General features: G+C 44.1%; 2 protein-coding genes across 3 annotated transcripts in view; both read right to left on the reverse strand.

The window, feature by feature from the left end:
- LOC126529262 (probable aconitate hydratase, mitochondrial) overlaps positions 1-16,486 on the reverse strand; it is a 45,693-nt gene extending 29,207 nt beyond the window's left edge. Inside the window, exons 1-9 of the mRNA XM_050176871.3 lie at positions 16,290-16,486; positions 15,451-15,519; positions 14,302-14,381; positions 13,396-13,534; positions 10,523-10,561; positions 8,066-8,146; positions 5,856-5,948; positions 3,013-3,082; positions 2,621-2,761 (exon numbers count right to left, since the gene is read on the reverse strand). Of these exons, the coding sequence (XP_050032828.1) occupies positions 2,621-2,761; positions 3,013-3,082; positions 5,856-5,948; positions 8,066-8,146; positions 10,523-10,561; positions 13,396-13,534; positions 14,302-14,381; positions 15,451-15,519; positions 16,290-16,322 (745 nt within the window). The 5' untranslated portion in view covers positions 16,323-16,486. The remainder of the gene's footprint in view (positions 1-2,620; positions 2,762-3,012; positions 3,083-5,855; positions 5,949-8,065; positions 8,147-10,522; positions 10,562-13,395; positions 13,535-14,301; positions 14,382-15,450; positions 15,520-16,289) is intronic.
- Positions 16,487-20,342: 3,856 nt separating this feature from the next.
- Miro (mitochondrial Rho GTPase) overlaps positions 20,343-25,764 on the reverse strand; it is a 30,999-nt gene continuing 25,577 nt past the window's right edge. Inside the window, exons 17-19 of one of the 2 annotated variants that reach the window (XM_050176845.3) lie at positions 25,096-25,164; positions 23,147-23,260; positions 20,343-20,545 (exon numbers count right to left, since the gene is read on the reverse strand). In XM_050176845.3, coding sequence (XP_050032802.1) covers positions 20,542-20,545; positions 23,147-23,260; positions 25,096-25,164 — 187 coding nt within the window. In that variant the 3' untranslated portion in view covers positions 20,343-20,541. The remainder of the gene's footprint in view (positions 20,546-23,146; positions 23,261-25,095; positions 25,165-25,764) is intronic. The other variant, XM_050176846.3, reaches the window with a different exon arrangement.

Consider the following 25,764-nt stretch of genomic DNA (forward strand, 5'->3'; position numbering starts at 1 on the left):
AAAACGTTACCGGAAAATGCTACCTTTCGGCCCCAACATTCAGTATGTCGCCAAACTGCGATTGCATGATACGTTTTTCAGCCACTAGGTCTCACGTGAACAAGAAAAGGCACGAGGCACGCGCAATCGAGAGCAGTAGGAGCCTGTAATTGCAGCTTCCCCACGGTACTTGCCCGCCCATGTCGCATGAAAATGCTGGTACCAGCAAACATTGTCGCACATCGTTCGACATCACATTCACAGCTAATGCCTACCCTATTGCAATAAGCATCATCACCAATCTTTTTCACGGCGCATGTGGTGTAGTGAAGTTGGAAGCATAGTGCATGCTTTCAACAGCCTATAGGACAACCCAAACGCACCATAGCTCTCTGCTGCAGGCTGCGCAAAGTGAACGTCAAGTTTCACTCTGGTGCCATTGTACGCAGATGTCGCAGACCAGCTCCATTTTGTTTTGGTTTCACGTGGATCATAGAGTTTCATATTAGTATATCTAGAGGGAAATCTGGCGCTGCGATCGTTCAACCATCATGGGAATGATGTGAAGCACAGGCTTCGGATTGGCATTCTGTTGACTGGCGAACTAGTCTACAAGTATTTTTTGGCAGTTTTGGTTTTGCTCCAAGCGTAATTGTTATAACCTGCAGTGGGACAGTGCAACGCAAAGCTCTGTGCCTTTGTTATGTTGCTCGAAGTGGCGATAACGCGCTGGGACAATGTTTGTGTCGCGGTGTAGTGTCGAAGCCCTGACGAGAAAGCGACGGCATCGCAAACGTTGAAAGAACATGTTTTGACCGTTTGGACCTTGGTTTGTTAAGTGTGTTAGGTCGGTGCTGTAGCGTTATGGGCTTTATGAAACTTCAGAATACGAAAAAGAAGACACTACTGATACAAGACATATACATTTGTACTTCTAGTGGCTTGACAATCAAATTTTATTGAGGGCTTTATTATGCATTGCTCGTTTATGTGCTCATTGAAATGTGTGTTTTAGGACTTTGAGAACACAAACTTACTTGTGGTAGGAAAGGTTGCTGCTTCCTGGCTGTAGTCTAGTGTCGCAAAATGGGTAAGTGCAAAGCCATGCCATAGCGCTTTGGAAACGGTACGTCAATATAATATATAATGAAGCATACTCGTAGGAGGCCAGCAGATGTGCTTTTGAAGACGTTCAGCAATCGTGACAGCCGACGCAGCCTTTCAAGAGAGCGAGAGAGTTCACAAGTGCCTGTCATCTGCGAGAAAAGTCTCGCATTTGCAGCGAGCAGGCGTCGTAGCAGACAACACTTGTAGCATTCCTCTCAAGGGCGCAACACTTTCTCACAATACAACATTTCTATTTCCATAAATACTTGATGAGTATTTTGATATAAGTACATACAAGGTTGTTATTGCTGTTGCAAAAATAAATAAATAATTATTCTCTAGCATTAAATCGGGAACAGAATCGTACAAGAATGCATACCCTGGTGCGCGCTGGTGATAAACCAACAGTAAACCGTGCTTCCATCTCAAAGTCATACAAAGTTTATGTAACGTGTTGTACATTATATAACATACTGCAGAAATAAAATTAGACTTCGCGCAATAATATTTGAGTATAGCTTCGTTTACTGCCCCGCAAGCAAACGCCACTAGTCTAAAGATCGTAGTCGATCCGAAGCCTGTACTTCCCATCATTCCCATGTAGGTTGAGGCAACGCTCATGAGAGCCGCCGTAGACACTAGCGCCACATTTCCCTCTAAGGTATTTATTAAGAAACTCTATGCCTTGGATGTATTAAACACTACGCAACAGAAACACAACAAAGTGCACCTCCGGGTGCTCAGGCCCCCTCCAGCTCGAGGCACCTTGGCGTCTGGCACCACAATTCTCACTGAGTGGGAACGTCAACACTTTTTCCGACAAAATGCCTCGCCCGAAGAAGCTGCTGACTCGGGTCGAATTCAAGGAGTGCAAGTGTGTGCTTGTGAATGCACAAAGACAATGCGCATCTCGGGCCGCTCGGGCCAGACCAGCTCTGCGCACGTCGGCATCTCATCTCGAGCTGCAACCATTCACGTAACGCGAACCATTGCGCAGATGTCAGCTGCAGTTGAGGCTGCCAGACTTTTTAGAGACTTTGGATCATACATTTTCCTGGTTGGTACACCTTTTTCCTTGCATTTCTTTCCAAAACATGCGAACGAGGTGTAATTCTGTCTACCGAAAATTTAGTTTTTACCACATTTCTTGCAATCATCAGAAATGGGAAAAGCGCACAGTTGCAGAGTGAATCAAGAACTTTAATTTGTTCCATGAATTTTGTCAATATTACAGAGTGTGGACTTCACGCGAGAACTCTCTACAGCAACAACAAAATGTGAAACTATTTCATCTCTCGCAATGTCTAGCATACTTGAAAAGCAGTTTTTCAGCCACTTAAAAGATATGCCTTATGCAAAACAATGAAAGAAGCAAACCCACTACATGATGACCCACTGACACCGAGCGCAAACACCCAGCCGTCCACCGTCCAACTCATTTCACTAGAACACTTTCCGAATAACATTCAAACCTTGGAGCGCAGGTCCAATTTGAACTGTTTCAAGATGCATGCGAGAAAACTTAAAAGCTTGCCTTTCGCCGATGTCCAGCCAGACAACTTTCCTGTCAGCTTGACACCGATCACGTTGGGGCACTTGAGCTCCCAGGGAATGTCGGCCATGACGTCAACGGCATCCGCTCCGCCCACACCGATGCACAGGCCACCGAGCCCGCCTATCGAGAAACAAAAATGATGGCGTACATGCGGTTATTGGAGCTTGAGTGGAGCAGCTTGCGAGGCCTCTGCACCATTAACCACGAAGGTTGACGCAGAAGTGCTGTAGGTGTGCAATAGATTTCAGTCCAGACTTGGAAATCAGCAGAAGGCACAGTACTGCCTCAGTAATAATAATAAAATAATAATAATAATAATAATAATAATAATAATAATAATAATAATAATAATAAAAGGGACTTAAACTTGCCTCCATTTGGTGTGTGGCTGTCTGTGCCAATGAGGAGCACACCAGGGAAGGCATAGTTTTCCAAAATAATCTGGAGGGAGGAGAGAAATAGAAGTGAGAAACTGGGTGACACAAACACACTTACTTCTACGTGCTACAGTAAAACCTCGTTAAACCGTACCTACTTAAACAGTAGTTTTGTTTCAAATGTAGTAAAGTCAAATCCCCGACTCAGCGGCCATTGAACATAATGTGTTTTGTATCCTCGTAAACCATACCAGCTTATTGCGCACGCTCGGTTAAAGCGTAGCGTTTCAACTTTTCGTCGCGCAAACACGGCGGTGCGTCGTCTCCATCGGGCAACCCGGCAGAATAAGCCTCAGAGATCGAAACAACGGCCTCCAAGCGCCCTGTGCGTTTGTGCGTGGAGCCACATCAACATTCATTTCGACGCCATGCCAGAGAGCGTTATGGCATCGTGCAAGTGAGGACTTGCGTCATGCCGAAGCTCGGATAAAAAAAAGACGCCGGATGCTCAGCATAGAAGAAAGATTAGACATCGTCCGTGCTATCGAACGTGACATGAAGAAGTCGGCGCTGGCACGCGACAGGGATCTGCTGTTGACTACGGTGTGTGGCATTTGGAATGCGAAGAAGTTGCTCGGCAGCGCTGCTGCAACTGCGAAGAGATGACGGCTACGAGGTTCGATTTTTCGCCATCGTTGCCTCTGTTGTTGCCGTAGTGTTGACTAGCGACAGTGATGAGGACGGCACGGAAAGCGACAGCAGGGGCGATTTAGGCCCGACAGTGGCAGAAGCTGCGCGTTACGTCAGCCTCATGAATGCAATCATCGCAATGAGAACAGCACCCAGCAATGAAAAAGGCACCCTGGGACTTCTGCAGCACTACTGCGAGCATGCACGGAGAATACGTAATGCCAACGAGGAATCTGCCATGCCAGTGTTTGCCGAGAAGAGGGGGCCGGCTGAAAAGCTGGCACGCAGCTTCAGTAAGTTTGAGGCCGCTGTCGTTGTGCTAGGCCGCCGCAGCATCAAACGAAAATAACACTTTTGTTGCGCGAAGTGAATAAATACTGTATGTTTTTCTCCCCCTTTCACCGCACTCTCTCTGAGTCCTGTTTTCGACAGGTAAGTGGGCGATCTCATGCTATTTCGGTTAAACTGTACTACCGTTTAGTACGTACTTCTTCCGAGCTCCGGCCAGCTACGGTTTAACGAGGTTTCACTGTATATGTTGAAAGGATATCAAAACGAGACACACTGAACTGATATAGACTGGTCAATTACTCTGTCAAAGTTACGTCCGTTTGCACAACTTCAGCAGTAAATGAAAAACAAAGGATAAACTTTTTTTCTCTAAACTTCATGCTTGAATGGGAGCAGTCCCAACATCACGAGCTTTACAGTATGTAGCGTGGGCCCTTTTTGTGCAGCAAAAGGCCTCAAGAGCTGTCAGAATGGCTTTTTGTTTATCATGAAACGTTATGTAATTACAGACAACTAGCTAGCCTCGGACAGATGCTGCCAGAGACTATGACATCACAGGGTGCAGTAATTTCAAGGCAGCGCTACCTGCGTTTGATTTTTGATGTCCTCCCTGGCACGCCAACATTTTGCTAAGTCTTTTTAATGGCCTATTTACAATACTGAAACTGTAGTCAAAAGTATAGTATGGCTTAATATTTCCCTTTAGCCTCTCTTACCATCAGACCCCCGATCACCAAAAAAAAACTGCTACAACTGGTCAAAGACACTCAAAAGAACAGACTCATGAATCTAACAGCGTTGGCCTACCATTGGAAAGAGCATAAGTTCAGCACACAGAACATAATGTTAGAAGAATGAAGACAGGCATGTCTTTATCTTTTTGATGTTCCGTTCTTGATAGTGAATTTGAATTCTTCCTTACAATGTGGTGAAAGAACTAAGACATGTCGACACAAAAATAAAGAGGGGGGAGGAAGGACTACAGGCTACAGATTGAATGAAGCCAAGAGGCAATTCAAGCTGCATTTAGCAAAAGTTGCAATATGTTCTAACTCCTCATCTATGCTCAGTACAAGAGATTTTCACATCTTACAAGAGCACGTGCACCCACTTTTTAAAACAAATTTCTATTTTCAAAAAGCCACAATATTTCTTCTGCAAATCACAAATTGAAAGGCCTACGACAGCTAAACATTTGAGAACTACTGGCCTAGTTATCTAAGTAAATCAAGTGAAAGCCCTTGGAAATAATCGTGTGAACACCACTTATAACAAGGAAAAGGCAGAAAATGTTAAATCTTTCCGTTCATCTTGAAAAACTTTTTACTTAGCACTGTTTTACCCATGCTGCAATGTTTCTCTGTCTCAATGTAGCCTTCACGTGCACACTTCGAGAAGCAACGAAACATTATATATGCACAATATTGCTACGCATAATTGCTTTTCCAGCGCTTGTTTTCAGTCGACTGTCACTGTTAGAAAGTTGTCACTCGGCACAAAGCTTAACAGTACCAAAAGCTTCTTGTCCATTGGCCCCGATTCTACAGCAAAGGCGTGCGCGATTGTGCGTGCAATGCAAATGGTGGGCGCACATTCTGAAACGCATACAAGCACCAGCGATTAATCTGGAATGCACAGTGACACACGCATAAACTGCGGATGGACTTGTGAGATTAGAGTATATGGCCGACTGCTGCACTCGCTGCTGTCACTGTGACGCGAGCGTCGCTTGGCTTTCCAGGTTCGCCTACTAAATGGTTACATTCTTAAATAGCATTTCTGGCTGTGTTTTGGTTTGCCCTCCTCACTACAAACGCGACAATGTGTGTTTGCTTTTGAAAGGGCAACATACTTACTTGGTGAATAATCCCACTGCCTGGTTTCCAGAATCCCACACCATACTTGCTGCCCGCAGAGCTCAGAAAGCTGTACACTTCCTTGTTCAGGTCCTAACACGAGAAACGCAAGCACAGATGGAAAAGGAATCGGAGGAACCGAGCAGCTCAATTTTTTGTAACAACCATACGAAGCCATAAGACAGAACTAAAGAATAGAGCAAATTACTCTATTTACCAGCCTCTAGCGTGCACTCTCAAAGATATATATATATATATATAATCATGATGATGATGATGATAAGCCCACACAATGCCAATGACATGTAATCTGTGGTTTGTAATAGAAAGCTCGCCACCAGTGATGACAACAGATGTTAGATTTTTGGATATTATGCTTTCTCTAATTTTTTTCACCCCCATCAAAATGTGGCTGCTGTGGCCAGGATCAAACCTGCCACCTCGAGCTCGACAGTGCAACGCCATAGCCACTAAGCTACTGCAACGGGTGCGAAGATAAATTTGGCAGGCTTTATCTTCCAATTGCAATATCAGAGGCATGCTGCTTTCTTCTTTATAAAACATGGCATGCGTTACAATTTGAGTGCCCATTATTTTCTTGCACCGAGCCCATAAAAACTGTGTGTAAATTAGATTCAGGGAAACATCAGAATTGGTTAACGTAGCCGAACCTTGAATAAGAAGCACAGATACAATGAATTATCAGATATAATTAAGTGATTCTAAGTTTTCTTCCTGCCGATATCAACGCGTAATAAATACAGTAGAACCTTATTCATACATTATGAGAAAAAAGAAAAAAAAAAAACGGCAAGAAAAAAAACGTACTAACCGGGAAAACGTACAATCCAAAGTAAAAAAAAAAATTTTACAGACTCAACTATAGTTGACATTTACGTCATGTGAAGCGTTGCGCGGATCCTTGCGGCACAAGACGCCGACGCGTGTCGAGCTGGTGGTGCTCCGGCAGCCAGAGCGGCGTTTCCTTGCTTTCCTATTGCATGGTGTTTTAAGAGGGCGACGATTTAAGAAGTGAAATGAATGCAAGAAGCGAAACGTGATGCCCACATCGCACCACCTGCAGCAGGGAACGGCGGTGCGTTTGGATTATAGTCTGCTAAAATAGTGCAGTACGCTACTCATGGCACTAAGCACCACACGCTATAAGGCAGACAGGTGAAGGCGCTTATTGCAATAGGTTTGGCAGTGATAGCTGTAAATGTGGCGTGCAACGACCCGGGTGGAGATTCGCTTGTACCGCAATAAGAAACTGTGCACGCCGGCATTTTCACGTGAGACGAGCGGGCAGCTATGCACTGTTCTCGATCATGCATGCCTCGCGCATTTTCTTGTTTACATGGGATCTAGCATCCGAAAAATGTATCGCACGATCACAATTTGGTAACATACTTAACGTTGGTGCCAAAAAATCTTGTTTTGCAGGAACATATGAACTGGCAAAAAAACGACCGTAACTCTACTGGGTCATTTTTTGTGTTCTCGATCACGAACGTTGGCACCGGGATAACGTACGTAACGGGAACATATCAACGACGTTCTACTGTATATATGTACATAACAAATACAGGATGTAGATTTTCATACTGAATTCGACTTCACTCTAACAATGTTCGAATGTATATGGTAACATTGTTTTATAACCTAAATGTAGAAATAAGAAGAAAAGAAATAAAAGTGGAAGAAAGGTATTCTTGTCTCCTGTGCGGGAACCAAAAACACAACCTTTGCATGACGTGAGGTGCTCCACCAATTTAGCTACAGTGGCATTTGCCCATTTGTTTGCATTTCTTGGGTATTTATATGCATGTACTAAACCTAGTCCAGGAAATTCAGCGAATACCACTCATGGCCCCACGGCGGCGGATGTGGAACATCCCTTCCATTGCAGGGGTGACATCGCACATGTGGTAGACATAATTTTCGGATAACTTCCAAACGCAACACTTCACGCAACAACAGTTTACATTTATTCTGGCTGGATCTATGCGTGTTTTCAATCTGCTTGTCAACCACCTGCCATGCAAGTGCAGATTATTCGAAAATAATTTTTTTTAGATTGTCTAGTTTTGGAAAGGCAGCCTTATGATTTAATGACCAAGCAACATAGCAGGATATTCAACAATCTCTTCAAGATCTTTGGATATACGAGTGTCCACAATAACTCGTCGCTAAACGAATCAATGACTCACCTTGGCTCTTGCCAAGTCCTTGGCCCCACCAACCTGAGCTTCGATCAAGTGGTCACAGTGGATTGTTGACGGAACTGCCACCTGCAGATAAAGTGCAACACACTGACTTCTCCAGCAATTCATGTACCTTTCGCCAGTACACTTACCAAGAAACACTTGTAAAGAAAGAGTTATGTACTTGTCTTTGAATAAGAATGTGCCCGAAAATGAAATAATTAATCTTGTCTTTTTCTTGGAGCAAGGTGATCCGCGATACTATTTGGTGAAACGCACAGAAGTAGCTGACGCCAAAAAATGTAATTTAATGCTGCTTTGATACTTATGCTCTTAATTCCCAGCTACAATATACACGTTTTACAACTTGAAAATGTGGCCAGAGCCAATGTATGGCATACGTTATTGTTCTGAGCCCAATTCTTGTCGTGCAAATATAAAATGCCAAGTTTTGTGCAGGATTGTGAAGGGAAAGCGACAGGTGATATTTTTTTTTTTACATGAAATGGCAGGACTGGGAAATATACAGTGATAGGACAGTGCTTGGATAAACATTACTTCATTGACACATTGTTATGATAGTAAAATTTTCTGAGAGTCACTACATCAAGAACAGGATGGCAAGATCCTCGCTCATGTGTCGGTGTATGTAGGACTTTGATTAATTCATGGGTACGCATAACATACGATACTACTACAATATTAGCATGCATGCCTGCTATTGATTGGACGAGCCCTAAGATGGTCCCCACTTGATTACACAGTGAGTTAAGGTCACCACCCATTAAAACAATAAACAAAGAACATGTGATAGCAAGAGCTAAGAGGCACCATTTGGCAAAAGCTATCAAATTTAGGCCAAAAATTAAATGAGCAGTGTTTGGAACAACTTCTTCATTTTTCTTCCACAGAGCAAACAACAGTTCATCATCATCTCATCTGCTCCTCGCAAGTTGTTGCCGGTTGAAATGCTTTACAGTCTGCTGGTTCATTAAAAAAAAAGCAGTGTGCCATTCAGGCATGTCGTTTTCCTTCTTGTTCAAGTCGGCACAGTAGCTGATGGGGGTCCACCACCAAACACCAGCTGTCTTATTGACTACACGTACAAATTATGATGCATTGTCAATAAGTGCACCAAAGTTTGCATCAAAGTTACAGTTTTATTCCAAGGTGCTGCAGAGTCTATTGAAAGAAAGTCAAGACGGTAGGATGAAAGTTGGTGCATTTTTTTTTTAGACTCCTCATAGTTAGAGTACAGAAATTTGGGTTTAGTGTACAGTCATTCATGTAGCATTTCCTTTCTTCTTTTTTTTTTTTTCACAAAAAGGTTTGAATCGCCTGTTCAAACCACATGTTAATTACTATATGAACTTAGACAAGGCTCACACCCCCAACTGTGAAGGACGAAAATTTCGAAAAAAGAAATAATAAAAGAGCACCACAGACATACCTGCGGTGCTTGCCACCATACCGCTTCATTGGGCCACTGGACAGCACTCGTAGTGCTGACAATGGTATCATCACTACCATATTTCACCATTCGGCACCAAACCTACCAAACCGCAACTTTGGTCGCTGATCCCGATGAAGCGGCATGGTGGCAAGCTGTTGCGGGAAGTTCACCCTTAAATGTTTCCACAAATAGACTATATCGGCTATCAGGTGTGAGATCATGTGCACGAACTGGACTGACGGTTCATGCACTGAGCACTGAAATGAAATAGATTTTCCTGCCGCAATGAGTGTTTTTTTTTTTTCGGGCTGCCCAATTAATCGGACATTTTCACCGCACTGCCTGCGTCCCATGTCAGCAACGGTAAATGCATTTATATTCAGCCGCCACTGGCTGCGTTATTTTGCATAGCAGTCAAATCACAGTTTGAGGCTTCAGCGAGTAGCCATAAGCCTGCCTCGTGTAAACCCCGCCCCCAGTAACAATTCTGAAAGAAAACAAAAAAAAGTGCCAGCCTTTCACAAGTAATTACGGTACTGCCCACAGGTGCTGTGAAGAAGGAAAAGCTATTCCTTTGCAGTTGCTGACAAAACACGGCGTGTCGAAGATCTTGTCCGACATGGCGCAAAACCTTCACGAAAGTGGTCGTGTAGAAATACTCGGCACGCTGAACTGAAACGGAGCCACAGGGGGTAAACAGAAGGTTCAGCTTACACAGACGCTCAATGAAAGTGCCCCCCCCCCCCCCCCCTCCACCGCCCCGCTGGGCAGAACTGGCAAAACCAAATCACGTACAGAAATGTGTACACCGTGATTGAAGGGATTATGCCAAGCCATAAGCTCGGCAACAAATGCTTTAGCCACAGGTGGCACATTCAGGGAACCAACACTGCACAGCCAAGGGGCACTGAGTGTAATGTTCCTTGCTTTAATCCACTGCAGATATCTAGGCTTTTAAAAGCAGTTGGAACAAGAACCACATCTGTTAGTATAAAAAAATGTCTGCTCACCCTCTTCAGGCCACTTGAGATAAACTGCAGCATCGCCATCTGGGAAGCAAAAGAGATAAGAGAGGACACAAAATGACAAACTGGTCAAAGTGGGCAGTTTTTCGTGCTATCGCAGTGACTCTCTCCCATTTGCGTGTGTATCTTACTGACACCCGCCAATGTAGAATTAACATTTGAGACACCTCATCCTACGTAAAAGTCATGCAAAAAAAAAAAAAAAAGAGGCACGTTTGCCCCAGTCAGGTTCATGAGGTATCACACAGGTAAACTGATTGGTCATACTGCTGTTTATGATATTCAGAACAGAAATAGAATGTTAATGGCACATCTGTGATACAGGAGAACATGGCCGCACCACTATTAGTAGACTAAATGCGAAATCACAGAGCTCTATCTCAGTGCACAAGATACACAATTCTTCAAGCAAGATTCTACTAAATGCTTCAACAAGCCCATTAAGTAATCTATAAAAACAGCATGATAAAGACAGTTACTATTTCACCAGCATACTGTTCATGTCAACAGATATCAGTAGTGAACTCCTTGATTAAGTAAGCTTCGCTTATGGACTTGTAGGTAATTACTGCAGGCACAAGCTCCAATCGCAGTATTGCAGCAAGTCAGTGCCCAAGGCAGGCTAATCTAGTAGGAATCCATGCTGCATTGAATTGAGAAGGCTTGTTGGGGATGCAATGCAAGGCAACAATCGCAGTAACTTTATGTTAATATTTTTTTTTTTCAACATTTTGTCAGGTCGTCTCAGTGGGAAAGCCAGTTGCTTGTACTGGTGGCGCCATCTATGAAGAGATAGAGCAAACTTCAACTATGGCTACATATCAAGGCACGGTGCAAGACATAAGCGCAGCAGCACTCAACACAAGGTTTGTTGCGTGCAGAGTTGAAGCAGCTGGGTTTGGTTCGACAGCGGCATGCTCGCTTCACCCGCGGCTGTCTGAGTTTCGAATCTCAAGAAAACCTTGGCAGGCTTCTGCTACAGTCGAATCCACTTTTGACAAATATGCAAGTTGCAAGAAATTCCTATTGTTATAACTGATAATTGTTATAACCGGTTCGAAATTTTAAAAAGAAAAGAAAGCAGGCGGGAGAAATGTCCGAAGATATTAATTAAACAGAAAAAAGTACCCTCAAAACCCACTTTACCATTACCGGTTTTAACAACACTCTGAGTAGCAATGAAAAGTTGCCGCACTTTGCGTGTCCCATGGTAAAATAAACTGTTTACTACAACATTCCCACGCCATGTTATCAGCTATAGCTATTAAATCTGGCCACTGGGTTTCTGCACCAAAAAGAAAAGGAATGCGATATCCAGGAAAATAACAAAAAAAAATTGGTGGCAAATTAGTGGTAAAAGCGAGATAAATGCCGCTAGCATTACATGCACCTCTTCGTGGTCCCAAATCCACGATTCAAACCGCATTTATCCAATGGGCAAGTGTTGTTCAGGAGCTTACTCAACACACATCCTGCCTCTTCAAGGAGCAAACTGCTACTGACGGTGACCACCTTCAGTTGCACTAGCGTGTATGTGTGTGTGCGACGTCAGCGCAGTCCACTCTTGAATCGGAGGGATGGAAGGGAGACGGGTGAGAGGTGCATGAGGCCCACGATGAGTACGGCGATGCAAAGAAGGCATGCCGTGCGGGATGCACAGTACATAGGCGGGCGTGGCAAAAGCGTGCGGCATGCAGGCAAATGCGGCAGCTTGTGCCTCTTCCTTTTTCTTTTTGGAGAATTTTGCTTCCCGTTTCCTCGCGGTGCAGACATCCAGTGGGCACGCTTAATTGTTATAACCAACAATGCACCATGGGAGAATTGTAGTAAGCGGTTTATTTCGACATAGAACACATGAAAAAGTTGACGGTGCATCGACTGCTCACTGTTATATGCAACATACTGTTAAAACTGGTGCTGTTAGAAGAGAGTTCGAATGTACACAGTCAAACACCTCTACGGTGAAATTACCTGTACAACGAAAGATTGTTTATTTCCCAGCCAAATTCCTATCTTTCATATTTGTTGTGAACGCCTCTACAATGAAGACCAATGAAATTGCCTGCACAACAAAGAAACTTAGACATTTCTGATGCTCGATTTGTTGCTTTACAAGGAACGCCATGCAGCGGTGTATCCACTGGCCTCTGCAAACGTCATCAAAGTATGCCCTGCGCTAGCAACACACTTGAAGCAAACCTGCTTATATCAGGAGTAGTCCACCTCTCCATGAATCGCTCAACACATGTTATATGCTGTTTGTTGCATGCATCAATGGGTACAATGGCTGACGAATACGTTTTCGTTGGTGGCGATGTGATGATGTAAATTGTAACTGATGGTCAACGATGTCTTTAACGCCGTCTAATGCGGAAAGGTCGCGGACATCTACAAAGCCAACAGTGATGAAGATGCTGTAAACAAACTGACAATTTCGAAAATAAAAGCAGTGATGGTGGCACTAGACGATCTGCAGCTTTACTTTGTGCGCAGCTCCTGCATTTTGCTGCAGAGCATGCTATGAATATTGGTGCAATAAGCATGGCTCCAGTAGCAGAATCTGTCAGACAAGTTCGCACCCAAGAAAATTACCAACTTATTTCAGTAAGTCCCTTTTGTTGAAAGTGCTCAGCTTGCTCTATTTTGAGCGATATGGTGCACCACATTTACAAAGAAGTGACCTGTATAGCGAAGGAGTTTAGAAGTCCCGAGCACTTCGGTATAAAGGCATTTGATCGTATTCCTTTTCACGCATTTGATGATGGTGTTGGCAACGATCGCCACTGATTAGAAGTTATCTTCGAGTGAGGAGCCCATAAAAGCAATCGCAGTAAAATCAAAAGCGAGTCTGCGCCCACCTGGGCTGTGGCATCTTGCATGGCGACCCGGTCTGGTCGCAGTCGCAGGTAGCTCTTGCCGCGTTCGATCTCCTGCTCCTCGGGCTGGTCCAAGTGCGAGTAGAGGATTTTCTCGGAGAGGGTCAGAGGCCGATTCAACCTGTACGAAATGCGCCCGCCCAACTTAGATGGCCTGATGCACAATCAACCGTACAGGAGGGGCATGACAACACGCAAGCAAGTAGCAATCTATAGCAAGTTTGCAGCTGGGCTAGTTGGCGCACGGCATTCAGAACGAGAACAGTGCAAGAGATGGAGCAAGAACAGTGACTGCTCCTCATTTTTGTCGTTTCTTGAGCCACTTCTAAGCAAACAACCTCGAACAACACTGCAGATGACATTCTCATATTCGAAGATACTAGAGATTTTTTTTCCCGGATTCCTAGATACAGCTGACAGCAGTCAGAACTATCATTAAAGCACTCTAGGTTGTCGAAAATGAAAAACCAAGTCAGGCATTCTTCCTACTACTACTGCTGCTATTCCATTATGCTCTTCATATAATCGGGTCATGTCTTTAGATAAGGCTGTCACCTTGCTCTCATGGGGTGCATTTTTGAGCAATTACTCTCCCAATTCTATTTATCTATATCGTGATCTGTCTCACTGAGTGAGTGGCCAATATCAGAGATGATGACTGTGTACAAGCTAATGACCACGTGCAAAAAAAGAAAAGGGGGGGGGGGTTTCGAGAAAATAATACAACATTTGGGCCCTGGTGCACATGTTTAATATGTGTGTTCGTTAATTTTCAGGTTTCAAAAGAATTGTATACCATGCCCACAGTGCAACCTCCCTTTCGAGTAGTTGCTGTTTGGTTTCTTTATTAGGCCACACGCATTGGCATGTGCGCGTGAATATGCATACCTTTTTCGAACAACTTGTAGATTCTTCTCAAGCTTCTCATATGGGAGATAGCAGTCAGGCTCAAACCTGCTCAAGGCAACCTGCAGTGAATAATGAACGGCCTTTAAAATACACCGATAGTCAACACGGACAAAAATTATCTAACTAGAGCCCAGCTGCGATAAGTGTCTCCACAGGGTCAAGGTAATTTTACATTGAAACTGCATTTGATTACACCAGCACTCACAGATTTGTGGGATCTGTAGTAAATAAGAATAAGCTCCTGAGCAAATCAGACATGCAACAGTCAGTCTATTTGTTAAATGAACTTTGACAATCCTGCTACAATTTTTGGCGCTACTGCTTCTTCAAAGCGAATTAATATTACCTTCCTTTTAAAATTCAGCAATGATCTAAAGACCTAAAAGGCATCTACACTTTTCTTTTTTTTTTTTATTCAAACAAGAGATAACATGATTCACTTCAAAACATTTATGTTTACCTTTAAGTTTGTTTCACCCACCTATTCGGCAAAAGTTTTGGCAGTAACACAGTGTTACTGCTTTGAACGAATGAATGAATGTTTGACGTTTAATGGCGCAAGGGCCAGGTATGGTCGAAGAGTGCCATGCCCATGGTAATGAGTTCGCAGTGTAGTTATGAGTTCTACGACGTTGATGTGACGCGGCTTTAAAAGGGCCTTAAAAATGGCCGCATAAAGTTTATGTGTAATAAGATTATGGCGATGACAAATGACGTGTACTATGAGCATTAACGTGCACTGCAAAAGAATGATACGATATACATGTTACTACTTGTTCCTAATCCAAACATAATTATTGTGATCAACCTTATCCAAACTGTTTTCAGGTGCATGCTGATATCGTTACCATAAACAATCTTGAGCTACGAATCTTGTGCCCCTTTAGCTATTTGATTCAGATATGCTGACCGGAAAGCTTAATAGCCCAGCGCGTGCTAACGACCTTAGAGGAGAATTGTTTTTGTTTTTTAAATTCACCTTCTGAATGATAAGAACTTCACAAGAGTGATAAGAACGTAACAAGCGGAAGCATTAGTGCTGTCACTGCTATACAAACTGAAACTAAAACGTGAAGATTGCTAAATTAAAGATACTACGCATGAAAAAGCAGAAACACTAAAATTTACCTTAGCTGCTGCGCTGGACAGTGGAGAGACGTGCAGGGAACGTGATTGGATGAACAGCCGCTGCGCCAGCTGAAAGCGAATCGGACATCATTTACATGAGGTAGTCTCACCTTGGGCAGATCTTTGCACTGAGTTTTTGGGACACCCCCTTTTCTTGGAGAGGGCGCAGTTAACAATGGTGACACTGACAGATAAGCGCTACAGTGACCTCAGAGGGGCAGCAACCTCGGGGAACCTGAGGCGTGGCACGGTTCGGTTATTTTCTGCAACGTTGCTAAAGTTTGCGCACATGGATCGGGCGAACATTACAACGCACGTGCGTCCAAGTCCTTGAAACATTGTACAAAAGCATTAAAATGAGAAATGCTGCGCGCCGAACCGGTCTGCATCTCAACGTTTCACCGGTGACCGCTACAGAGGTGGCATTGCCGAGTCGTCCGCTACTTACACACGAGATTTACCAATGCACTCGGTGCAAGTTGCATCGTTATGTGGGGGGCCGGGAAACTGAGTTGCAGAAAGCAAGTACAAGAGCACTGCAAGATTTGTGAACATCAAGTTCTTCAGTCGTAGAGAAGGCAGCTGCCGACTCCCACAGATCGTCTGCCGCACATTACTCGGCATCGCGATTCGTGCACAACAAACTTTTTCTTGCAGGCCACACAAGCCGCGATTCTGTCGTCACAACGAACACACAACACCATTCTCACACCAACGACCCGGTAGACCGTGAAATATGATCCCCTCGCATCGAATCTTGATCGGGTCAAACGTGGTCACGTCGCCCAACAGAGTGACCCACAAAGATCGCACTAAACGTGGAAAGCAGTCGCAATTACCAGGCTGGCGCAGGCTCTGGAAGTGTAAACCATGCTTGCTCAACGACGCTAGCGCTGTGCACAGCGCAATCGGTTCCGAAGCAGAGGGCTCTTTGAAGCGGGAGACGCAGTGAAGGACGCGAAAAGGACGGCCTGGGGTCGCAGTCCGGTGGACAGCGGCGCAGCGGATCCCCAAACGGCTGCCGCAGGGAAGAGCATGCGCCGGCTTCTTAAATACAGCACAGTGTCCCCAGACTTGCGGTTAAGTTGCCGCTAAACTTGGACGACCTACGTCTAGTTTTGTTTCTGGACCACGTTCCGGACGCTAGAGGCGAGCCACAGGTTGTACACTCATTTATAATTAGGCACTGTTTCGGCGTTAGCCTCGAATGTGACGTGTTCTAACGCGCGCAATTAACTATACTCCAACGTGAGGGGCGGGCGTCAGTTGCGCGCTCGCATTTTTCAAGCTTGGAGTTCGCTCGTAGTAGTGATTTTTTTTTTATTTATTTAGCAAATACTGCCGGCGCGCTACAATGCGCGCTAACGATTGTGTTTGCAAAGAATTACTTCGCTACGCACCGCGGAAAGGTCTGAATTTTCAATCCGAACGCCGTTTTTCCTTCCCCTCGCGGCGACCGCGCTCAAAGCCGGACGGTGACGCACTCGTGTTCCTGCGCTACGTAGTCGTGTCCGCAGGGTGACGTCGCTCGTGGTGACACGTGACTTCAAGAATTATTTAAGGCAACATCTGTTATTTGTGTGATCTGTTGCTTGAATTGACGAATTGATGTTTAGAGAAATAATACAACACACAAACGGAATGTCTGCGTTTTTTTTTACATCGCACCCAAGCTAGAGAGATGCACTTCCGCTTCGTCTGCTTGTTTCCACGGTCGTGCAGTCACGTGCGCAGATACCGAAACTATGCCGTTTTCTACCGTGTTCCAGCGCGTGATCATGCTCTGCGATCCGATTGTTCTGCCTCAGTATTCGTGTAGCACTGAATTATACCGGTAGTCATGTGTCCTTGTGCACAGCGCGCAAAACCGTAGGCTGCGCGAAACGAGACAATCACATTAGCTCGCGCGCAACGCCGTCAGCGGAAGTACGCAATGCCGAAAAAAAAAGAGGGAAAAAAATGAAGGCGGGGCCCGTGACGTATGGGTCACGTGATCCTCGAAGTCCGGTATGGGAGAACGCAGAGAAGGGATTTCGCTTGCGGAGGCTTGACGGGGCGAGTGGAGCTCGCCTCCCGAAATCACAAGTTCGCGGCACTCAAATATTTATATCTCGGCTACTAATGAGCAGATTTGAAAATTTTTTACGGCAGAACGCTCCCTAGTGAATACATAACTTCTAGCGTATAACCATAATTTGCTAGGGGTGAGGGGCCCTTTAATGCTGCGAGCCCGGTACTTCCAAGTCACGAACGGCATGCACGTTATGAGCGTGACATAGCATTCTCCACAGGAAAGTAGCGAGCGCACAGTTTTCAAGAAAGGAAACACAAGCAAGGCAGACGGCGATTATTGTTGTGGGACTAATATATACCCTAAAGGGTGCAACTGTTTTAAGGATACAGCCCTAAAGACTTTTCCTGCTCAAAACAGTTCACACCTGCGAAAGTACTTTGAAATCTGCGACGTCACACTGACAAAGTTTCTTGGACATACTGACAATGAGGCTTCAGCACAAAATTCATGAAAGGGTAGTCTAGCTTCCATTTTCTCTGCTATGGCAACCAACAGTTTTCCACTAAGTGAATGAAAATATTAGTCCTGAATGAACACTTTACCTGTATAAACTGATTTAGGGCTGTTCAGTGTCTAAGCTGCGCTTCCCTACTATGAAAAGCTTTTCCACTCGCAATAAGTTTCTGGCAGTGGTAACACAGCTCAGCAGTAGTAGCAACTAGGTGTGCAACAGCTCAGGCGATAAGTCTGGATAATTGAGAGGCAATTTTTTACAATGGCCATAATCCTGAGTCGTGTCAACTCTTACCAATAAAAAGTGCCTGTGAAGCATGCCCAAAGCTCCAGTATGACAGAAATAGCTCACAACAGCACCAACACTTCGACCAAATTTATTGGCCAGAGCAAGAAGCAGAGGAAACGACTTTGCAGTCCGTGCTTACTACTCCAGTTGAACCCTCCCGGCCAGTTTAGACTACACGCATGTTGAAAAGAATGAGGCACGACATACAATAAGAAATTAAGACGTATGGTGATGAAATGCTACAACAAAGGGCCTGGTTGAATAAACGTACACTCGCAAACTGAAAGAATTCAAAACACAGATTGACGTTTTGGTGTCCAATACGGGTGCCTTGTTCACAATGAACGAATCCATGATGGTCTTACGTATATATTACGTCTTCCGATGCATATATAATAAACACCATCATGCATTCGTTTATTGTGAACAAGGCACCCGTATTGGGCGCCGAAACATCAATCTGTGTTTTGAATTTTTTCAGTTGGTGAGTGTACGTTTATTCAGCCATGTTCTTTCCTCGCCAGACGAGTTTTCGTCAAACCCTAGACTTCAACAAAGGGCCTGCACTTCTGCAATTTTTCCTCTGTTCAATTCGCGTGCTACGCTATGTCAATGGAAAATGAAATGGACCATTTCAAAATATGAGCACGTCGTGCTGTCCATTTGCACTACAAGGAAAGAAAAAAAAAAGTCCATAATTTTGCATGGATTTCGTCTGCTTGTACTCATTTTTCTGCTATGGCAGTTAGAAGCTTAAGCTAGCCAGGTTGTTTTTCCATCCTTCCTTTACTCCGTCATCGTTGTGCCGCCACCACCATTATCATGCTGTCATCATCAGGACACGTCTTCATCTTTGACTTCATGGTCGCCAGATGAAGTGAAAAACGAAACTTGGTTGTCACCATGCCACTGGGGGACTGAACTTATGCTTCGACATATTTTGGCAGCCTGTGCATTTGGGAGTCTGATGCACTGACCACTGAACTATTGCAGATTTGTGTTTGGCAATTTGCGTTCGGTTTTGTGCACTACAACGCATCTAAGTGCATTGGCATCTGGGTACTTCTGAAGACAAAACAAGCGATACTGAAGCAAACAAAGAGAACAAAGACAGCAGTGTTCTTACTGCAAAGAGGAAGCTGTTCTTCAGAACATGGTGATGTTCACTGCAACAACCAACTGCTGTTGGAGTAAATGAGTTTAGAGCCGGTGGAATTGCTGATGACTGCAAATATGTTTTTGTTCTTGTTACGAAACAAGTTTACATGTGTGGTATTTCATATTAGCTTCACCTACATAGTTAGCAGATCCCTTCGCTTAGCAGCCAGACTTCATAAGATACCACAGGGACGTCAGCTAAACAGACAATGAGCAGGACATGGGACAATGCTCCAATGTTCCTCATTCTCCTACTCGCCTAGTTAGCTGGCTTCCCTATGCTGTCTTCATAGCAGAGTACAATTTTATAATGCACTCACTTAAGTGCACCTTGTTACATTCACAGCTCAGAAACAGTGTGTGTGTTGTTAGCAAAACATATGTTCGGCAGAGTCCACTCTTAGAATTCTTTCTTGTCTCACCCTTGCACACTTTCACTCGCATTTAAAGCACGAAGTGCACGGGGCCCGATAGGATCTTATCGCACTTGGACTTGATATGGAACATGATGCGGCTCCACCTCGGCGGTGGCTCTAGTCGCGTAGTGCACCATTTGAGAGCTACCTTTGCAAGCAGCTGCTTGTGATTCAAACATTTGACATCTGCGTCCATGGAAGTTTCCATTTGTTGTCTCGACATTCCTTTGCAGCGGCAGTGAAATTTTGTTATATTGAAATTTCACATTTCACACACTCCATTATATTGAGGCTCTAAATACATGGTGTTTATGAACAAGAGGTTATGAAAAGTTCAGTACTTCGCTATATAGAGAATTTCGTTATATTCAAGTTTGTTATATCGAGGCTCTACTGTATTTCTGTGCCGAATGCGACTTTGTTAATTGACTGTACTTGCTAATTAGGTGTTTGTTTTAAGAATGGACCACACTGTATAAACAACACAAGCGAAGAGAATACGTGAAATGTCTAGAAACTCTTTTTTTATATGTATGCAACATGGCCCTAGCAGCACCGAGACATCCTTTTCCTCTGGCACGTGTTAGGGCCAAAGGTCAAGTAGAACCTACAAAAAAAAAAAAGAAGAGTAGGGGAGAGAGAAGCTGCTCTTGACTTCGACGGGCACTGAAGACGATGGCAGTGGTGCGCTGAGACTGCTGCTACCTGCAAAAAAAACAAAAAGCAAGTTGAGAGCAGTAAATACAAGATGCTCATTTGAATCTTAACTAGCAAATACAACCACTGTCCCTTTACATGCCATGACAAAAGAAAAAAGAAAGTAAAAGATTGTGTTAATGCTCGACGTACGTTTACTTCCCCGTGCACAAAGTTCAAGTTCTGTTTGCTTTGGTGAACGATAATTGGTGTTGATGTTGACGGCAAATGCTTAATTTCTTCAACATTTAGTATAATATGGGAGTGGTGAGTTGATGCTAAATGTTACCTTGCATGCACCGTTGCTGTTTATCTGTGCAGTCCACAGAACACATAGCGAGACATGTTTGCTTGAGGCGTTGCTGTACGTTACTGTTCATGACGTATGAGAACATTAGTCTTTATCATTCCCTCACATGGCACATCGCATCATGGTATAAGTGTTAAAACTTTGAATTACAGTAATAGTAATAATAATAATAATGCTTTTATTGTGTTACACGTAGGGTACACGACACTGGAGGTCAGCAGTAAAAGCTGTCAAATGACAGCTTGACAAAGCCGCCGGCCCCCATGCAATTGACAGCAGTATAGCGGCACTGCCTTACATCAGAAAAAAAAGAAAGGAACAGACATAGCCCACAATACAATGGAGCTGTAAATGCGAAAACCACAATTGCATTACGAGGCATGTGGTAGTGGCAGACTAAGGATTAATTTTAACCCCCTGGGGTTCTTTAATCAGCACCTAAATCTAAGTACACGAGCGTTTTTGTATTTTGCCCCCTTTGAGATGTGGCTGCCGCATTCAGGATCGAGCCCGTGACTTCCAGCAATGCCATAGTCGCAAAGCTACCACTGTGGGCACAGAAGTGCTGAAATGATGTGCGAGGCCTAGACGCTATGGTGCTACGATGTTGCCTAGACGTTACGGTGCTTTTATGCAGATTTGAGCCCGCACGCCGTGCGTCAGCTGTCCACTTGAGAAATTCCCATTGTGTTTATTTTAAAGAAACAGCAGAAATGTACCGTATGTACGTTGAACTTAAATTTATCCAGTTTGTACACAACCGCTTTCATGTCTGGAAGCTGCGTTTCCTTGCCTTCTCACATCGTCTTTTGCCTCCCCCGCCCTCCCCCCTACATATGTGCGAGAGAAGAGTGCCAAGGCTGTTAGACACTCATTTTGTGGCTGCATTAACTCTACCCGTTCTCTGTTTGCTCTCCCCTACCTCCCCTCTGGATGGCTGCATATAGTAGAAAGGTAAACGCTGCAGTTTCTGCAATGATTTTTCAGGTTAATTACACTGTTACAGCCGTCAAGAGGGTATTGTGGCGACGCCCAAGGAGCTACAGAAGGCATTGTGCGCATGCACTGAGGTGCAAATGTCCAAAAGAGCTTCTCGCGTCACCTTTCCTCTCTAGCACGGTGCTGCTATGTATATGCACGCTCCAAACTGGCCCCCTGACGAGGCGTGCAAGACGGCAGCAGCGCAAAAGTCGAAGGAAGAGGTAAAGAAAGCTTCACTTAAAAAAAAAAAGGAAAGCATGCGGCAAAGCTGACTTAAAGAAACCGACCATCACTGTGCAGCACATATTAGACCCTTGCCCATGTCTACTTTGGTTAGGTACTCACACCTTTTTCATACCTGCATACCATTTCATAGCTGCATTAATTTTATACTTTGGACAAAGAAGTGGACTTAAGTTTTATTGGGGGGCAGGTTATACTCGGGCAAATGCTGATAAATGAATCGACGATATGTTCTCTTGTTTTATTTTTCTTCTGCATCTTGTTTAATTGTACCCACCGGATAATTCGATCTATTCTGTAGGTCCTGTCAAGGTCGCATTAATGGAAGTTGACTGTACCAGCTTTGTCTGTAACGCACAGTAGCAGGAGGTATACATCTCATACAATATAAATGATGCCCATATCAAACACAAAGCATGGTAGAAATCATCATTTGACACTAAGCAAACATTTGCAGGTGGAAGAACATTGCAGTCTCTTGCAGTCCAAGGAAAAAACGTTTAAGACGAAGCCTCACCTCTAAAAGAAAATCCATAAATTTTCAGACTATGGTACCTGCTTTGCAAGACATATGATCGTGGTCAAATATACTATTATCTGTGTATTCCTGAGTATTCCACAAATGAGTTGGACAAATTCCATGGTCCTCTAGAATTAAGACGTCCTTTTAGTCTGTCTGTCTGTCTGTACACGGATGGCTAAAGCTTGTGCTCATTTGGATTGAGACTGCCTGTTGTGCTCACTGTGGATCGATTTGCCCTTGTGTAAGTAAACTGCTCAGTAGGAGCATACTTATCTAGTTAATAAGTTTTCCTTGACAAGATTCACTCATATATTTTATCATTCTCATGTATTTCTATTTAAGATATCATTTGTACCATTCTGCCACAACCCTCATCGTTGGGGGTTAGCAGTATTTGAAGTAAACAAATAAATTCATGCTTTAGGAATACAGCCTATGCAATTGTACACACAGCAAGTCTCGCACTCTTTCATGCAGTATCGGTTACGGTAAACATTTGCTGATGTGCAACAAGCATCTACACATTGAGCGAGTACACTCACACACCACTCACCTGTCTCTTGTTGATGCTCGTAGCAGACGAATCAAAAGTACTCCAATAACTGCTGCTGCCGCAGCTCCGACACCAGCGCCCACCCAAGCCGAAGGCTCAGCCGATGCAAGCCGGCTGTGGAAGCAGAAAGAAGACAACGCAGCAGAAGAGTCATGAGAATATGTTCATGATGATGCTGGATCTGATAATAAATAAGCTCATGCTAACGCTGCAAATGTGGTTTCGTTTTCATTCAGGAATTTCCGAACACTCTCTGAAAAAAGAAGAATGTCATGATCGGATAAATATGATAATCATTCATTGTAACCGGCCATTTTCGCTCCAAAATCTGCCACAGGCAGTCCGTAAATTGGCATTTTTGGCAGGACATAACGTTGTTACAACTCTCTTACAGTTTCCTAGAGACACGAACACAGCCACTGAGGCTAAAATCGGTAAGGCCATGGACATGCCCGTCATGTTATCAAATTCAAATTATCCAGCAACATTGAATTTCAGGATTGAGACAACAAAAGCTTTGGTCCACAAATATGTATGGGCAGCGGGTGCTAGGCAGGACTTCCAGTCACGATTGAATGAACCGAAAAATTGAGTTAACCGAAGTCGAATGAATGGCAGTGTACTGCATGTGTTTGCAAGGCATTTCCCTTAACATGTGTCGACAGAAATGCCACACCTCCTCGGCTTAACTCGCTTCTAGCAAAAGTTCAGCTGCAGCTGGACATATCAAATGAGATGCAGGATGATCCGAATTGTGCACAGGATTTAATAAGCTTGTTCAAGCAGGCTTTGCACAGGTCATTAAAGGACAACTGCAATGAAATTTTCAGCTGAGTAACAAGCCTAGCTTCAGCTAGTGCCTGTACAGAGTAGCGTCCGTGCAACATTTCACATTTGAAATATGAGTAGACGCATCATGAAAAGCTAAAAAAAAAAGTATTTGATAACGAAACTGAAAAAAAAGAAGAAAACACCACATACAGATGGTCATCGCCTCCAGCAGGCAGATGTCCAAATGACTGTCCATCCATCCACCTGTCCATCTGGCCAGCCGGCCGGCACAGACAGACAGACACTGCTTGCTGGAGGAGATGCATGAGTCGGAATGCTATCTAAAGGCTCCCAATAATATGAGTGGATAATCACCAGTCATGCACCTTTGCCAAGATTGCTTAATTAAGCAGCTGGTAAGGCTCATTTATTTGCAATTTAGCCAAAGTGAAGTGAAGTTCCACTGCAGTTGGCTTTTATGAAATGTAGTGGCAGCTCTCGGAGGTGTCAGTGGTCACAAAATCAACACGAAAACAAACATGTTACTTAAGGCAGATTCCAGGGACACATTTGTGAGTGACTCGATGACCTGTGGACACTGGCTGCAACACTAAGTTCCTCAATCACACAACGTCGCCTTAGGAGAAAAGGGATCAGAGGTGCCAGTGTGTAAGTGGAATAAACGATTAGAACAAGGAGAATTAGGGAGTCTCCAAAGAACCCGTTAAAACAAGCAAGGGGGGCCTGTGATGGGCAAAAGCTTCAGAACCACAGTTCTAAATGATCCACATTCCTGATGTTCTGTTAAGCAAGCTCCAAGAAGATTTGAATGGTAGCACCAAGAGGCCAAGTTAATTGCTGCCACACAAAAAAATTTGGTGCTTAGCTTCAGGAAAGCCAATGTGAGAAGCCCTAAGGGCACTTCAAATACACTTGCTTAAGGAAATCTATGGTAATTGATTAAGCCCCCATTTAGCAGCTCCCAAGGACACTAACTAGCGCCCCCTAGTGGATTTTGTATGAAGCACTGCATTTAAGAAAACCAGTTAACTTCTGCAGTTCTCTGAGCACACCACTTTCTTTTTCTTTCTCAACAGGCACGATATAAGGGAAAAGCCTCCTGAAAAAAATGAGCTAGCCCTCCCTGTGAGTCGTGCCTTCCGAAGTCTCCCACCCACCTTGTGTATCGCGATAGCCAAGGTGCCATGGGCCGCACTAGCAGCACGTGAACCAACCGTCGTAGGCTCCTGCACAGTTATACACATGAGAACATTATTTATACCATGCCCATGCCACATAACCTGTTACGCCCCCATCCCCCTGATTAGTACAACCACTGGGGAAAAGGGGGGGGGGAGAAAAGATCCATGCAAATAACTGCACACAACAACAACAATGCTCACGTGCTAGTGAAAGCAGCACAGCACAGCTGCTGGCATTTAAAAAGAAATGGTTCAGGAAAGCATCTTGTTTTATGTGTTCAGTCATCAAACTGCTGTCCCTGGTGCACGTAATCTCCCATCCATAATGCTTAATTTCAGCCTGCCTTAGGAAGGTTTTAACACAATAATGGTTGCTCCGAATGTCTTACAGCGGTATTTACCAGACTTTAGCATGTATTTATCTCTTTGTTTTTTGTCAGGAAAATTGGGCGGGAATCACTCACTGCAAAGGGCACAGACAAAAGAACATACAATATACATATATATTTTGACAATCCAGGCAAGTGACAATGGCAAGTGTCAACTTGAACAACCTGAACCATAAAATGCAATCTTGCTGCCAAATTTGAGCAACAGACCAAAATATCTTTTTTTTAGTGATTTTAAGTGAAAAATGTAGGTCTT

Source organism: Dermacentor andersoni, chromosome 8, assembly GCF_023375885.2.
Source record: "Dermacentor andersoni chromosome 8, qqDerAnde1_hic_scaffold, whole genome shotgun sequence".
In the NCBI taxonomy this organism is placed as follows: Eukaryota; Metazoa; Arthropoda; class Arachnida; order Ixodida; family Ixodidae; genus Dermacentor; species Dermacentor andersoni.